Source organism: Eptesicus fuscus, chromosome 13, assembly GCF_027574615.1.
Source record: "Eptesicus fuscus isolate TK198812 chromosome 13, DD_ASM_mEF_20220401, whole genome shotgun sequence".
In the NCBI taxonomy this organism is placed as follows: domain Eukaryota; kingdom Metazoa; phylum Chordata; class Mammalia; order Chiroptera; family Vespertilionidae; genus Eptesicus; species Eptesicus fuscus.
In genome coordinates this window covers 74,464,407-74,481,927 of record NC_072485.1, presented here as the reverse complement: position 1 = coordinate 74,481,927, position 17,521 = coordinate 74,464,407, and the positions used below count along the sequence as shown (strand labels likewise).

General features: G+C 52.3%; 1 protein-coding gene across 1 annotated transcript in view; it reads left to right on the top strand.

The window, feature by feature from the left end:
- LDLRAD3 (low density lipoprotein receptor class A domain containing 3) overlaps positions 1–17,521 on the top strand; it is a 188,711-nt gene that overhangs the window by 56,003 nt on the left and 115,187 nt on the right. Inside the window, exon 2 of the mRNA XM_054725589.1 lies at positions 10,784–10,930. Coding sequence (XP_054581564.1) covers positions 10,784–10,930 — 147 coding nt within the window. The remainder of the gene's footprint in view (positions 1–10,783; positions 10,931–17,521) is intronic.

Here is a 17,521-nt window from a genome sequence, read left to right as displayed (position 1 = left end):
TACACGTGGCGGATACTGAGGCCAGGGAGGTGAGAGGCTCCCCCAGATCCCAGTGGGGGATCCCATGTGCCTTTCTCTTTGACCTGCTTCATCACCTCCTTGTTTGGAAGGGGGTGGTTCATGTTAACAGGTTGGCTGCTGTTAAAGAGCCCGAGGAATGGTCCAAGCAGGGCCGCTTACTTCTTAGGAACATTCAAACCGAGACTGCTGTATTAGAAGACACACAACCAGGTTCGCGTTAGGAGCTTCTTAAAACCTGGTGTCGCCCGGCCAGTGTGGCTCAGTGGTTGAACGTTGACCTGTGAACCAGGAGGTCATGGTTCAATTCCCAGTCGGGACATGCCCAGGTTGCAGGCTCCATCCCAGTGTGGGGTGTGCAGGAGGCAGCCGATCAATGATTCTCTCTCATCATTGATGCTCCTATCTCTCCCTTCTCTGAAATCAATATAAAAATATATATATATATATATATTTTAAAAAACCAAACCTAGTGTCTATCCCCATGGACCTAGGTGGCCAGGGGGCTCAGCCAGCCAGCCCCCATTCCAGCAGGCTTCCCATCGACCCAGGCTGCACCCTTCCTACAGAGACGGAGGGAACAGGTGCCCAGCCTTGCCTGAGTACCGCTGGCAGTGCCAGCATTATGAGGAGAGTCAGGGAAAATGCGAGTAGGGAAGGAAGGAGTCACAAATCCTAGTACTATTTATTGAACCCCAAGTATATGCCGCCTATTCTACTTACTTTATTCCTCTATTTGTTCTGGATAGACAGACAGACCAATATATCCCTCTGTACTTCAGCCACCCTGGCTGGGAGGTAGGGCTGCCTACTTTTAGCGCTGGAGAATTTTAGCTCAGAGAGGGTAACTTACTTGTCTGAAGTCACACAGCCAGTTCTAGTGATAAGAGCATCGGGCATTTGGCATTTGGGACTGGGCGGGCCAGATCCCCGCCTTGGCTGCCGCAGCGAGGCTACCTTGGCTCAGCCTCCTGCAGACCCAGGCCGAGGGCCGAGGAGGCGGACGGACGGCGTGGACTATTCTGAGAAAGAGCTTTACTGCCGCTCTTCCCGCCCCGCTGTCTCAGGGAGCTAGTATTTAAGAAATATCTGACCTTCTGGCCGGGCCTGGCTATTTTTATTTTTGGAATGTCATGGCTTAATACGTTGGGTGGGTAAGTCTGTCTTGTGAGATGTGTGTATTTTTTCCCTCCACCGTCGGCGGCTGCTCTGCAACTGTTGCTGCCTTTCGGAAAATGAAAGGAGTTCATAATAGACCGAACCTCCCAGGTGGGCGTCCTCGCCTGTGCTTTTTTTTTTTTTTTTTTTTTATCCCAGTGTGAACACTTGCCCCCTTTTGCCACCCACTCTTCATAGCTGATGGGGATTTTGAAGCTGGAATATTAGTGGTAAAAGGCTCCATATGTCTTTCGTGAATTGTTTTCCTCAAATGTTAATGTGATTTTTGTGCTTTATAATAACCTTTACGAATGAAACGTTTTTTAAAGGGTGGAGAAAGGTACCAAGAGTCATACCAAGAAAGCCTGCCTGCCTGCCTTCCACGCAGCTCCCTTGAATTCTACCCTGTTGTCATGCTCCCTTGAGATTGTTTTAAAGAAGTAATTCTTCCAGTTGAAGTTTGTCGTACCTCTGATCCCCCGTCGCCAGCGGGTGACCACTCCCCTGAATGGGGTGTTTTTCTTTCCCACATTTTTATAACTACGTTTACACCCGTAGGCATCCGTTGACTTGCGCCTCCGCAGTTTGCGTTTTCACTAAGCGCGAGGCTTCCCAGATTGTCCCCTGTCGCCTCATGCCACCCCAGGTCAGTACGTTGAAGCTCTGGGTGGGTGATATGCCATTGTGTGGACGTACCCGAGTTTTCATCCATTCTCCTTTTGGTGAGCGTTCAGTGTGTCCTGCAGTTTCGTATTGCAGCAGTGCCGCTGCGAAATGTTCTCCGTCTTGTCTGTGCACGTTTTCCCCAGGCCTAGGGTGTGTGCCGGAGAGGGCTGGCCGGGTCAAAGGGCATTTACGTCTTCAGCTGCACTAGCAATTGCCAAACTGCTCTTTTTTTTCTTTTTTTAAATGTGTTTTTATTGATTTCAAAGAGGAAGGGAGAGGGAGAGAGCGAGAGAAACATCAGTGATGAGAATCATCGGTAGGCTGCCTCCTGCACGCCCCCTACTGGGGATCAAGCCTGCCACCTGGGCATGTGCCCTTGACTGGAATCAAACCCGGGACTCTTTAGTCCGAAGGCCGACACTCTATCCACTGAGCCAAACCGGCTAGGGCCAAACTGCTCTTGAGTTCATCCACCACGGGTGGGCACGTGTGATTCCTGGGGCTCCCCATCATCTCGCCACTTGAGGTGGCCACACTTCAAACTTTTGTAAGTCTGATGGGTGTGAAAGAGAACTTCCAGTTGCATTAATCATTCTGTGATGGCAGGTGAGCTTGAGTATATATGTTAAGTGGCTCTTTGAGTTTGCTCATCAGTGAGAATACCTGCTCAGATGCTCTGTCCAGTTTTCCATTAGGTTGGCTATGTTTTCTTACCTAGTCCTGTAAGATTTCCTAGAGCGCTGGCCAGTGTGGCTCAGTTGCTTGGGCATCATCCCATGCACCCAAATGTTGCTGGTTCGATTCCTGGTCAGGGCACATGCCTGGTTGTGGCCTCCATCCCCAGTGAGGGTCATGCAGGAGGCAGCCAATCGATGTCATGCTCGTATATTGGTGTTTCCCTCTTCTCTCTTCCTCTCTCTCTATTCTTAGAAACAAACAAAAACAGAAAGAAAGAAAGAAAGAAAATGCTGGATATCACTCTTTGTGGGTTCTATATATAGCAGATACCATCTTCTAGTTAGTGGCTTATCTTTGAATTTTGTAGTGTTTTTTTGATGACTGGGAGTTTTATGTTTTATGCAGTGGGTTGTATTTATCCATCTTTATGGCCTGTGCTTTTTTGAGCCTTATTCCAGAAATCCTTAGCCCTGAGCTCAGGAAGATACGCTTTTGGGCCTAAATGAAGCTCGTTTAGTTTTTCTGTCCGTATTCTTTGATTTGCTTTGCTATTTTTCATACGTGCCCTGATGAGGGTGTCTCTGGGCAGCAGAGTGTAGGCGAGAACGGTTTGCAGTGAGTGACCGTGAGAATGGTGGCAGCCGTCCCTGGGCAGACGGGGCTGGGCTGAACTTGGGGTGGCAGCAGGGTCTTGCTTCTTGACCCCGCGGCTGTCTCGGAGAGGCGCGGACGTGCAGGGCTCACTGGCTCTCTCCTGAGCCCGGCTTATCTGCAAGCCTGATGAAATTCGTCCTACGGTTGTCCTCGTCCGCTCGCCTCCCTGCCTGCTTCTCACTTCCTGCTGCTGCTGCTGCTGAGTGAAGCTGACAAGAGAACACGCGGGGGACAGCTTCTGCTCCAGGCTCCCACCCGGGCCTGCCGTGCCGCTGGCCGTGGCGAGGACAGGGTGTGTGGGGAGAAGAGAACTCAGAAACGTTCATCCAGACTTCTTCTCTCCTGTTCTCCCCTCCCAGGAGCTCAGGAGCGCTCTGCAGACCCAGGCCCACTGCCCCATTCATTGTGGAAATGGATTCAGGCAGCGTTTAGATCCGTTCCCAGAACCTGAGAGTGCCATGCTGGGAGGGGCCCTTAGGAGGCAGCAGGTTCTGTTCCCAACGCATTCAGTCAGCAAGCATTTACTGCGCGTCTGCTGGGGGCCTGGCACTTGCTGGTTGTTGAGGACACAGCGGGGAACGGGACGGCCAAGGCCCCTGTCTTCATGGTGGGGGGCACAGCCACTGAGCCCCAGGGCTCGTTTCAGAATGTGGTGGATGTGGCAGGACAGAGAGCAAGTGCCTTTGGATCGGCACCTTGGCCATTCTGTTCCGTTATTTCAGGTGGACCTGCCCTCTTCTAGCCCAGGAGTCGGAACACTATGGCCCATGGCCCCAAGCTAAGAATACTGGAAACATTTTTAAGTGGCCAACGAAAAGACAAACTTTACAGTAGAGTTTGATGATAGGGAGCACTGACTTTGAACCTCCATCCAGTGACATGTTACCTGTCCCCTCCCCCCTTGCAAAGGATTTCATTCTTTTCCTTAGTAGACCTACCTGTATTACAGGAAATGGTCCTCAATTATTATGTTTTGAATTTCATCACTAAAAATGTCGTGCAGTGTTGTTTTCTCTCCTCTTTGTATGACTACCTATATCATATCTTTAATGTGTCCTCTTACTCCTTCAGACTGTTTCGCCGTCTGCACAATGGGCATGGTGCCTAGTTCGTAGCGCAGCTGTGAAGGAGGACAGAGAATTGATGTTAAACTCCTGCCATGTGTTAAGAGCTTCAGCAGATGTTAGATCTTCCCTAGTGGAGAGTCCAGAATGATTGGTTTCTTAAAGGCTGTGAGAGGGAGCAGAAGGGGGGATGGGACCAGGGTGGATGGGGCTCGGCGCTCCCCTTTGAGGCTCAGCATCCTCCCGCAGATCCCCATGGCATTAATGCTGCTCCGACATAATTTTCCTCATGAAACGCGATGAAGCGTAGCTAAACAATGTGAGTAACAGCTTCGGGCCCGTAGTGAGGCTGTAAATACGGGACAAAGATAATTTATGGAGCTTTTTCCTGTAAAGAACTGTCCTTTTCCAGACCTTTTCACTTTCTCTGTGCTTTTCTCATTAATACTAGCCATTCGCTTCCTTTGCTAACTCGTTTTCAGAAGGAAACAGAGCATTTATCATTTTGTGAGCATTTGTCGTTTGATCACTGCACGGGAGAAGCAAAGAAGAGAGCTGTGCGAAGTGCAGACGCTGGGCGGACAGCTAGGCCCACTCACCGTCCGGGTGACCCCCAGCACCCACCCGTTTCCCTGCAGTAACATTACACACGATCGTCCTTCATGGCCGGTGTAAAGATGACATCTGTGTCCATATGAAATCTGTCAGTGCCCAGGGGCACCAGTCCTGGGCCGAACCCACGAGCCACTGGGTTGGCTGGATACCTTCTCACCAATTTCTTCCTCGAACAGATGGGTAAACGGAGGCTGGGGCTGCTGGAATGAGCTCACAGGCAGGGCGGGGTGCAGTCTAGACAGAGCTGGGGTCCTGGCTCTGCTCAGGTACTTGGAGCCAGAAGCACATCCTCACTTCAGGCTCAGACATGCACACGTGACCGCTCCCTCCTTGGTGGCAGCGAGCGCTCCGCCCAGCAGGACTCCGGCAGGAAGCAGTCTGTTTGATGAGAACCAAATGGCTCTGGGATATGCTGGGGACAGATGTCTCTCACTCCATCCGACACGGATGCCACCATGCGGAGCCGTCTGGAGTTGAAGGGACCTTCGGGGCTTTCCCAGGGATGTTTGCAAACACATGGTTGCCGACCAGCCCCCTGGGTGCTTTGCCTGTGCCCGTGCACGGAGCGTGTGTGTGTGTGTGTTGTGTGTGAAGGAGTGAGTCAAAGAGAACACAGATGGCTGTTTTCAGTGGCCTCCTGACACTGTGTGTGTTGGCACCAGGCAGCGGGAAGAGGTGTGTTCATTCTCCGGAGAGGTTTTAGGGAAGAGATTTTTTTTTTGAGATCTGCTAAATGGAATGCTAAGCCGTATGTGTGTCTGCGCATATGTTTGTGTGTCTTGCTTTGTTGTTCATGGAGCCTGCAGACCGGATTGCCAGGAAGCAAAGGATCAAAACAGAGGCGACTAGGGACCCGTGGAGAGTTTGCAGATGTCAGTTCTCTAGGGCTGACAAGGGATGTACCCGAGGGGCGGCCGATGAGCAGCGGGGAGCAGAGAACGGGGCGGACTGCAGCTGCTCCCGTGGAATTCCCGTTTCTCAGCTGGGAAAGTCGACATTGCTGACCGCCCATTCCAGGAGCGTGGGTGGAACGCAGCAGCTGTCTGCGTGTTCACAGTTGCCCCAGTGTGGCCCCCTCGTCGGATATAAATTTGTGGATGCCAGAAATTTTGGAAGGTGCTGCTGCAGTGGGCTGTTTGCCTCTGCCCAGTGGGGGAGGACTGGGGACTTTTTTTTTTTTTTCTCTCATTCTTGGAGAGCAGGTATAGTTATGTTAAGTAAGTGATGTGCTGCAGTGAACATGGGCAACTCTTTTTCATTTTTCAGCTTAATGAAAAAAAGGAGAGGGAGGAGGAGAAAGCCCCGCTAGCCTACTTCGTGCTAATGCTTGTCTTTTTGGATTCTAAATGTGTCCCCAGACGCTGAGATGGGATAAATATTTCAGCCACTGGAAAGTCCTGCTGTCGGGGTGAAAAGATTTCTCACCTCTTTTAAAGTAGACAGGGTAGGAATTTACTTGCACAGATCCAGACACCTCATGTGCCTTATTTTTAACTGTATGTGTGCAGATCCCACTCACCTTCAGCGTCATGACAAGGGATGGGTGGGTAGAACGTTCCATCCCTTCGGGAGGGATGAGGGATGAGGCTAGAACGTTCCAAGGAGGAGTCTGGGGTTGGGGATGAGTCAGTAACTGTGCGCTTGGTTTTCTTCTTGGAGCGACCACACATATTCTTTGGGGATCCACTGAGCATTAGATGTGAAGGATGCGGAGCTGGACGAGGCGGTGGCCCATGCCTTCCTGGGTGTGCCTTCCCGTGGGGAGATGGTACAGACACATCAGTCAGCGCAGGTTGTGATAAAGGAAAACGGGGGACAATACCCGACTGAAAAATGGGGACCAGCTTTCCATTGGGTCAACACAGAATCTCAGAATGAGTGACATAAAGCTGTTGTCGAAAGACTGAGTGACATTAGTGCAATGTATTCATTTGCTAGGGCTGCCATAACAGAGTACCCCGGCGTGGATGGTTTACAATTCAGGGGTGGGGAACGTCCGGCCCGTGGGCCGTGTAAGGCCCACAAATTCATTTGGTCTGGCCCTGCCAAGGCATTAGGGGTGAGTTCATTAAGTGTTTGACCAAATATAGCAGGCTCATGTTTAAGTTGACAATTCTGTATGGCCTGCGAATGATGTTATAAATATCTAAGTGGCCCTTGGCAGAAAAAAGGTTCCCCACCCCTGGTCTACACACTAGGAATGTACCTTCTCCCCGTCCTGGAAGGCAGACGTCTGAGGTCAAAGTGGGCAGAGTTGGGTTCCTTGGAGGCCTGTGTCCTCGGCTTGCAGATGGCCGTCTTCTCCCTGCGTCCTCACACGGTCATTCCCCAGGGCCGCCTGTGTCCTGATCTCCTCTTTGTAGAAAGGCGCCGGTCCGATTGGATGAGGGCCCACCCTCCTGGCCTCATTTTACCGTAACCACCTCTTTAAAGGCCCTGTCTCTGAATTGAGTCACGTTCTGAGGGACTGGGGGTTAGGGCTTCGGCACATGGGTTTGGGGGGATGCAGTCCAGCCCCAAACACCTGGGAAAGGGGGGTGGAAGAACCGGGGTCCGAGAGCAGCCTGGGCGGAGGCCTGCCTGCAGGAAGGACATTTGTGCTCCAGTAAGTGGTTGGAAATGAGGTTCAGAGGGAGGCCGGGCTGGATCCCGCCGGGCTTGGTCAGCCACGGCAGGAGTTCCAGATGTATTGTAAGGGCACCAAGAAGCCATCAGCAGCCTGTTAGAATCTCCCTCTGCTGTGAGGAGAAGGGACTGGGGGCCTGAGGAGTGAACCCTGGGAGGTGGGTGTACGCTGGGATTTCTCCGCCCCGGCCTCATTGGCATTGTGGGCTGGCGATTCTTTGATGGGCGGCAGCATTCCTGGACCCATTAGACACCAGAACCCCAAAGTCTCCAGATTCTGCCCTGTGTCCTCTGTGGGGGCAAAATTGCCCTGTGTTGGGAACGACTGTCAGCTTGGATTGGCGGGTACCATCTGGGTGAGGCACCCTGGGTGGGTTGGGGGAAGATTTTTGAGGACAGAATCCATGGGATTTAACAACTCTCATTGTCTTGGTTTCTCCCGAGGCTTTTGATTTTGATGATACTGTCATTTCCCTAAAGTGCCGGGATCTGTGCCCCCTGCATGCATAATAGAGTTACTCAGAAGCCCTCAACACATGTTCCTCTGTGTTGTCAGTCGCCAGGCCCTGGGGATCCCTGGTCAGCCTGCAGAGCTCTGAGCCCTTGCTGGAGGGCCACCTGTGCAGGAGCCCTGAGCCCTGTGGCTGGAGGGCCACCTGTGTTTGACAGACGTGATGTTTACGTCCCTGCGTCACACCCTTTCATTTGTCAAGTCCGAGTGCTGCCAGCCTGTTGACTCTCAGAGCGAGCACGTTGGAATCTAATCTGGCCAATTTTCTGCCTCCGGAAACCTGTTTATCAGAACAAGATTTCCCCACTGCAGCGACTTCCCAGGCAGCTCGCCTTGGAGGAGCTGGCGCTGCAAGAGCAAGTGGAGGTATTTCTAATAAAACAGCATGACAGTGACGTTCAGAGCCCTCGAGAATTCCCTACCTGATGGAGCGGCTGGAGCAGTGGTTGGGAAACAGCCGGAACGTGTGGGGTTTTCTGGGCTGCGCCTTCCATGTCTGGCCGGGACCCAGCACCTGGCTGTCCTTCGAGGCTCCTCTCCTGTGGGTCCCCCCCTCTGCCACCTGGAGTCCTTTCCTGGAGACGGGAAACTGGTGTCACGTTCTTCTCAGGATGGGGGGTGGTTTTCGAGGAGTCCATTCTCCAGAGGGATCTGGTAGTGAGTGTGGGCTCAGAGGACAGCGCCGTGATGAGCGATGTCTGACTTGCTGGTGGAAGAGGGGCGATAGTGGCACGATGTGTTTGCAGTTCCCACAATCACTGCTCTTTTTTTTTTTTGCTCCATTCCCTTCAGAGCTCTCGGCACTGTGTCTTTGCTGCCTGTCTCTCAGCCTGAGGGGCCCTTAGGCTCCATCCCTGTATCTATCAGCACCCACTGCAATGCCGCCTCTCTCCTCCAACTTTTCTTAAAGCCTCGGATTTTGACATTATCAGATGGCTTTTTAAAGTAAGGAAGGGTCATGATGGACTTGCTCCTTAAAAAGGTCCCTCTGGCCACAGAGAGGGGCCGGAGGGGTAGCAGGGAAGCTGAGTTTCAAGAGATTGTGGCAGTAACTCTGGTGAGAGATGGGGCGTCCTGGGCTGGAGTCATGGCTGTGGCCATGGAGACCAGCGTGCAGGACTTGGTGCTTGGCCGTCATAGGGGGGGATGACAGGGTGAGGAGGGGACATGGAGGGTTGTTAGGGTTTTGGTGTGGGTAGTTGGGGTAGAGGGAGGCCCCTCGCTGCAGCTGCTCTTCTAGAATTCTCCAGTGAACTCTGAAAGCTCGTTTTTAGTGGAGAGACATGCCTGTCCATTACTAATTCACCCGCACGGGGCAGCTGGTGTGTGGTAGTGTCCACGGCCCCGGGGCTGCTGTGGCTCTGCTTGCCTGTGGCTGTGTCATTCCAATGGGTTGTTGCCCACTTGTTCCAGCTGTCAGACGTGTTTAGTATCAGCCCCGTGGAACCGTAGTCACACAGAAGAATAAGAGCGCGTTTCCGCTTGGGGAAGTCAGGGGACACCCCAGAGGGAGAGCAGCTCATGTTGTGTGCTGACAGGTGCGTAGAGGGCTGCTCGGGGACCCCTCAGGTCGAAGGGCACGCCAGGTAAAGGTAATAGCGCTCGTCAAGAACAGTGGCATGGAAGGTGTGATGTCACGGGTCTGGAATGCGATGCTTCTCTTTGGCAAAGTGTGTGAAAGAGGCTCACGGGCCCTCCATGACCCTCAGGCAGGTCAGGCACCCCTCACAGTTCTTGGCAATAAGATCGTTAGTAGACCCACGTGCCCTTCCAGCCCTAGGCTTCATCTCCCTGCATCTTTAGGACCTAGCACAAGGGTCTGGTCATACGTGTTCAATTAATGCTCATTGGCGACTCAGGAGGGAGCCCTGGGAGGATGGATCTTCTTTTCCCCTAAGACGGTGTTACTTCCAGACGGCTCCTTCTCTCCCAGCCATTGATCACGCTAGCTCAGGCCCATCAGATGGATTCCATTCTAGTTCCCTTGAAAAAAATCACCCCTCCCGAGTCCACTGGTGGATGAGTGCAGGCCTCCCCCCTCCCCCCCCCCCATGCCCTGCTTGCTTTCTAGCCTAAGGGTGACTTTGGGGTGAGGGCCGTGGCACTCTGTAACTCTGTTCAGTGGAGTTGCACCTACACCTCGGGGCCTGGCTCTAAATCCCCAGGAACGCGCGGCCAGCAGTTCGGTGACCTTGGCGCTCCCTCGGGGGTTAGAGGCCTTCGTGTAATTTTCAGTTTGGCTTTTCCTCCCCGTTGACCTCAGGCAGGTCGATTTTGCGGGCTGGGGCTCGCATTTTCTAAAGTGAAGTTATCTGCCAATATTCCTGTTGACTTGGCCCAAGTTCAAGGATTCTGCGATGGTAGAGTCCCGGAGTCTGAGACCTGGCAGGGGCCCGCAGTGACTGCGGCTGGAGGCTTTGAGGGTCCAGTGCGCACTCCTGTCCGGGAACCTTCAGCTTTGGTCACTGCCGATGGCCAGGAAAGAATGTGTGTTATTTTACAGCCCACCTTTTTGATGGAAAAAGAAGACAAGTCAGTAAGCGCCTAACGTGCGTCAGACACCTGCCCCCCACTTCTCACTTTCCCCCCATTCCGTCCTCTCAGAATGCCCAGGGGTGGGGCAGGGAGTTTTATCAGTCCATTTCACAGATGAGGAAACTGAGACCCAGAGAGGTCTCACCTATACAGCCCACACCAAACAGGAGCCCCCTTCAGTGGGGGAGGGAGGGGGGGGTCTCAGGTCCTTGCCGCCTTTGCCATGCCGTCTGATGGCCCTGTCCCCTCTCTCCGACAGAGAGCCAGCTGCTCCCCGGGAACAACTTCACCAACGAGTGCAACATTCCGGGCAACTTCATGTGCAGCAACGGGCGGTGCATCCCGGGCGCCTGGCACTGCGACGGGCTGCCCGACTGCTTCGACAAGAGCGACGAGAAGGAGTGTTGTGAGTGCCCGGCGCTGCGGGGAAGCGGGTGGGGGGGTCCTGGGGGGAGGGAGGAGGTCCCGATCTGGTTAGGTCCCATATGCTCTCTTTGCTGCCCGGGGTGGGCGTGGGCCTCTGGCCAGCAGTCCCGTCCTCTCCGCCTGCAGCCCTGTCTCAGTGCAGAAACGGGGGCCTTGGTGGCGACGGAGCCACCGCGCTGGGAGAGCTCTCCTAACCCCCATCCTGGGGGACTGTCGTGGCCTTGACGTTACACACGAGGAATCTGAGACCTACGGGTTATGTAGCCTCAGGATCCGCCCACCAGCAAGCAGCGGACCTGGATTTGAACCCAGGCTGCCTGACCCCCAGGCCCAGGCTGATAACCCTCTCGCACGTCTTGTACGTTGTGGAATGTTCTTGGCAATTAAGTAAGAGGCAATGCGCCAAGTGTCCAGCACGTACTGACATGGAAGGAAGCATGCCCTTTTCTCAGCCGAGAAGGTGGTGTGGGCATCGTCCTTCAACTGGGCACCACCAGGACCTAGGGTGCCTGACCCTCCCCGTGTAGTGCCCCTGAAATAGGCGTGAGATTCAGGTTGGGAGGGCATCTGTGAGAAAGGAGACACCTGGGATGTGCGTGGAGGGCGCCAGGTGTCCAGTGGTCCCACTCCCTGCCCCGGAGTGTGTATTCCTCTTCCTCCGCACAGTGTGGTGCTGCCCCGTGAGCCGGGTCAGGGCACCCTGTCAGGTGGGGAGCACCCCCTGGGGTGCCGGGCTCCAGGTTGTCCAGTGGGTGGCTGCCTGGCGTCCACACCGCTGGCCAGCGGTTCTTGGCCCTTTCCTGGGCTTCGGGCAGCAGGCCTCTGTCAGGAGGACTGTGTGTGGCTCCGAGGCTGCTGTCTCTCTGGAGCCAGCTGAGGAATTGGCCGAGGAGAGGCTGATCAGGGGACTTTGAACATCGCTGGTACCGGGGTTTAAGGCCGAGGCCATTGACCCACAGGAAGGAGCACTGGGTGTGGAGTCCACCTCTGCAGCCGGTCAGCAACCACCCCCCACGTGATGTGTTTCCGAGGGCAAGCTCTCGCTCCGCGATGCCCCTCACCCGTATGAGGGTCCAGTGTTCTGGCTGCCGGCCCCTGCTCTGCAGAGACGTTCTGGGGGCTGGATCGGCAGTATGTTTTTTTGGTGGGGAGGGTTTCATTTTGTTTGTTGCGTGTGGTTTTTCCTGAATAGATCACCGTACATACTGCATTTTTATTTTTGCAGTTTCTTAAACAAGTATGGTCTCTCTCAGCCTTCTCTAGTTTCTAGCGTGGCTTCGACATGGCTAGAAACGTAACATTTGTCATTTGAGTTCACATGACCTAGCATGTGTAAACGCCATGATCTGTCCAGCTCTGAGTATTATTAAGGCTGCACGGAGGTGTGGACTGGCCACTTTAGGACGTGGTTTGTATCCAGGACATGCAGACTGTCCCTGGCTGAGGGGAAGTTCGGCACAGGATGAGTTTGTGGAGGAATTGCAGGGCTGGGGGTTGAGATCTGTTTTATTCGCAGCTTTGTCAGTAGCGCTCTGTGCTGCCAGCGTCCGCTGTGACATGCTGTGTCCTCCGTCAGCCCCGGGCCGTGATTGCAGAATCCGTGCGCAGACTGGAAGGGCTGGTGGAAAGAGATGATAGAAAAAAAGAGAATGGTGCGGGCAGCTGCCTGGCGCTGTTCGGTTTGGTTTGGAACAGGCTCGTCTTGGCGGTTCTCCATCCTTTTTTCCTCATTTCCTACCCTTAACCCCCAAGTGGAGTCTTGATTGACATTTATTTAGCCTTTTGATCAAAACATTTTTGATCAAAAAATTTTAAAAACCATACACACAAACACAAGCGTTTAAAAAAAACAACCCTCTCCTCTGTTGCATTTTTTTTCTTTTTTAGTCTTTAAATAAAAACAGAAGAACACTAGAACGTTTAGACAATAGAGGGAAGGAAAAGAAGTCCTTTTTTAAAAAAAAAAAATGCTTGCATTTTAAATTTCTGACATTGCCTTACAGTCTGGGAGTCAGTCAAGAAAGATAGTGTCCAAATCCCAGCCCCTTCTCCCACCCCCCTCCTCCCTGCTATGTAGTCTTAGGAAAGTTACCAGAATGTTCTAAATCGTAGCCTTTGGGAGGATCAAATAAGGATTCCTGGTGCTTCAGTTCCCTCCTCTCCAAAATGAGAATAAGGCTTCTGATGGCATTGTTGGGAAGTTTGAATGCATGTTAACCACACGGCATAGTGCCTGGTAGACAACAACTGTTACTGGTCAGTCTGCACAAACTGTTTTATCCGGTCGTCGCCATAGGAACGCATGATTGAGTAACCATTCTTCTTCTTCACATTGGAGGCCCTTGGCCACATTAGCATAGTTGGCATTCATAATTGTTGTTTTGTGAGCTTGCCTATTATTCCATCAAGTAGATGCACTGTAAGCTAACCACCCGCTATTGTTGGGGGTTTAAGTCTCTTTTGCTTTTTTGCTTCTGCTGATCAAAAGGTTTAGGGCCAATGGAGGAAGTTTTACATACGCAGAGGACAGAGCCAGGAGGGGCGGAGCTGAGGTCTCCAGGGTACCAGCTGGCCCATCTGCATTTCGTGCCACTTCCTTCCATGTCTTGCTCAGAAGTTGCAAAGCCCTTTCTCTGATTCTTTGGAGCAACGTGGTACTCAATGGGGAGGAGTGTGAAGGCGGCCGGTAGTCTCTCCAGGGCGAGGTGATTGCCTCAAGTGCCCAATGAAATAGCTTTGGCCTTTAGAAGGTAATACCCTCAAACAAGAATCCTTGCCCTTTTCAGAGGGCGAGAGAAGGGCCCAGAGCCGGATGTCACGGTGGGATATGAGGCTGTGAGCACAGCAGAGGAAAGATTGTCATGAGACAGGGAGAAGCCTCATCATCTATACCAGTGGTCGGCAAACCACGGCTTGCGAGCCACATGCGGCTCTTTGGCCCCTTGAGTGTGGCTCTTCCACAAAATACCACAGCCTGGGCGAGTCTATTTTGAAGAAGTGGCGTTAGAAGAAGTTTAAGTTTAAAAAATTTGGCTCTCAAAAGAAATTTCAATCGTTGTACTGTTGATATTTGGCTCTGTTGACTAATGAGTTTGCCGACCACTGGTCTATACTAATAAAAGGGTAATATGCTAATTACACTGGGAGACCTTCCGGGAGACCTTCCTGACTTCCTTCCAGACAAAGCCATGGTGGTGGGGCCGAGGCAGAGGCGGTTAGGGGCGATCAGGCCAGGATGAGGGGCCAGTTGGAGGCAAGCAGGCCAGCGCGGGGTGGGGGGGGGGCAGTTGGGGCAAGCAGGCCAGCAGGGAGAATGGTTAGGGGCGATCAGGCAGGCAGGCAGGTGAGTGGTTAGGAGTCAGCGGTCCCGGATTGCTAGAGGGATGTCCGCAATCCCACCAGGGATCCCAGATTGGAGACGGTGCAGGCCAGGCTGAGGGACAACCCTCCTCTCCCCTCCCCCCCTCCCCCATGCACGAATTTTGTGCACCAGGCCAGTAGAAAATCATCTATTGGTGAAATTTCAGGGACAGGGAGGATAACAACAGCAGGGTGACACAGAGTGGGTCCTCTAACAGAACTCCACCAGCATCTTAAAAGTTGTCATTCAGCTGTACTCATCAGGTACACATTATGATAGGATGATTTTTTTCCTTTATCGTTTGTAATGCTTAGATAAACAGTCCATTCCCTTGCGTGTCATGTCATTTACTTACTCATTATTCAGCATTTGTCTTTTTTTAGTTTTTCACTGTTAGAAACGGTGTTCATGTCCTGCGGGTGGACGTGACTTTCTCCTGCTTTGAGAAATCCTCTTAGTCTAGGTTCTCAGAAATGAAATGACTGGGTTGAGGGACAGAGGCTTTTTCTGGCTCCTGATCCTGGACCGCCCACGTGTTCTGCCGAGGGCTGGCACCGGCGTGCTCTTCCCTGGCACCGGCTGAGAACTCTGGCTTTCTTTCCGTCTTGGCAGCATCCGCTAATATCTTAAAAAAAAAAAAAAACATGTTTATGGTTCATTTGATAGTTGAAAACAGTTCTGTCGTTTAAGTTTAATTTTTTTTTATTATCTAAAGAAATTGAATGTTTTCCCAATACCTGTGTTTGCTGGTTATATTTCTGACTTGGTGAAATATCTGTTAATGGACTAGAATACATTTCCATCTGGGTTGAGTCACTGCATTTTCCGCCTCATGAATCTGAAGAACCTCCCCCTTCTTAGAGTTCTGAGAGAAGAGGCTCGTTTTGGGAGAGTTTTGGAGTGCATTTCTGTTCTTGGTTAGTGGCATGCCCTACATAATCATTTTATTTAAATAACTGTTTCTGGCAGTAAAAGGAATAGAGAAACGTTTTAGAAAAACGTGGACGCTTCAGGAAAACACTGTGGTGATGTGCCCTGACTTGAGCTCGCCTGGGCCGCACGTTACGTTATATTGACTCAGTTGTCACAAGTCCGTATGAGGAGGAAGCTGAGCCCCAGTGAGCTTGCACAGCCTGCCTGTTGGCCCAGAGCCCGAGTCCCCATAGCCTTCCTCCACCAGAGGCCACAGGGGAGTCCTTCAGTCTTTCCCTGCACGTGGAGCCGTGCCACTCAGCTGACTGAGACCCGACTGTTGCCACCACTAATCCGCTTTTTTTTAAATGTAGAAACCTCGATGATGGTTTCCCATGGAGATGATTTCTAAAATGGCCATGGGTCCTGCGAGTCCCTGAAAGAAGGGACGGCGCTTCCTTGCTACCACTTGCTGAAATAATAAAGCAGCGATCCCCACCTCCAGGGCCCACTGTGACCGGAATCCAGGGCCTAACGACCGCTTCCAGCTTCCTGTCGGATCCTCGCTGCCACCTCTGTGTCCTGACCAAATGGGGGCGAGGTCGTGGAGGTGTGAGATCCGCGGCTCATTCTTCTCTTGGAGAAATAATATTGATCTATGTCTTTGAGCTGGCACGTGCGGACTTTTAAAGTCACAGGCCCTTTATGTGTGTGTGGGGTGGGGGTGGGGGATGGAGGGAGGTAAGAGGAAATGGGGATAAATGCAAGGATTTTGTCCAGTAATAAAATGTTAATACATTCCCAAGTTCAGAGACATTGAAAATAGGTCAAAAATGGAATTTAAATTTTATTTGCTTTTACTGTTCCCAACCATTTCTTGAACATGGCTTTTAAGGGCTCTGATGTGATGCAGAAATCCACGAGCGGGTTTGGACTAGTGATCACCGAGAAATATATAAGGCGAAGGGATTAGCCAGAGAACATACCATGGACATGATCAACAGTGTGGTGATGGACAGAGGGAAGGGGGGCGGGGCTGGGTGGAGGGGGACACAGGGGAGGGGAATGGGAACATGTGAGGTAGTGTCAACAATAAAAATAAAGAGAAGAAGAGGGAGGAGAGTGGGGCTTCCTCTTTCCTTTTCATCATCTTTCTCACCTTCTGCCTCTAGGTGGTGCCACATATAATGTTTTCTTTTAAACCTGGTGTCACAGGGCAAGCAGAGATGGGGGGGGAGGGGGAGGACTGGATTCTGGGTTGTTATTCTTACCAGACTTTCACAGCAATTCAGCTATGTCACCAGACACCCTGGGTCACACGCTAAATGCCGCAGGAAACCAGGACGTTTCTACAGGATGGGTATGGCTTGCTGCGTCTTCTCTTAGACCCATGGTCGGCAAACTGCGGCTCGCGAGCCACATGCGGCTCTTTGGCCCCTTGAGTGTGGCTCTTCCACAAAATACCACGGCCTGGGCGAGTCTATTTTGAAGAAGTGGCGTTAGAAGAAGTTTAAGTTTAAAAAATTTGGCTCTCAAAAAGAAATTTCAATCGTTGTCCTGTTGATATTTGGCTCTGCTGACTAATGAGTTTGCCGACCACTGTCTTAGACTGCGCTGTCTTTTCTCAGAGGAGGGGCTGGTGACGGGCTGTGGCCTGGGGAGGCAACCTGCCCGGGAACTGGTAGATGCTGCCACAGTGGGGTTGAGTCCTCCCCTTTAGCTGCCTGTATAGCAGAAATGTCACCACACCGTCGTTAGGGGTTGCATTGTCATCCCCCCCGCCACACCCCCCCCCCCCATTCATAATGTTGAAGTCCTAACTTCCAGCAGCTCAACACGTGATCTTATTGGGAAGTAGGGTCTCTGTAGAGTTAATCAAGTTGAAGTGAGGCCGTTGGGCTGGGCCCTACTTCCATGGGCCTGTGTCCCTATAAAAAGGGGGTATGTGGATGCAGGGGTACATACCGAGGGAAGATCATCTGAAGGGACCCAGGGAGAAGATGGCCCTGGACAAGCCAAGGAGAGAGGCCAGGACAGATCCTCCCAGGCCGCCGGGGGAACCAGCCCTGCCGACACCTCCATTTCGTACTTGTGGCCTCCAGAGCTGTGAGACAACACGTTTCCGTTGACGAAGCCGCCCAGTTGTGGTGCTTTGTCATGACAGCCCTCGCAAACTGATCCAGCCATCCACCCCCTCGCCTGCTTCTTACAAATGATTACTTAGTGAGTGACAGCTGGCCCACAGCTGTGGAACAGGGTGACATTCACAGACATCCTGCTCCCATTCTTGAACAATTT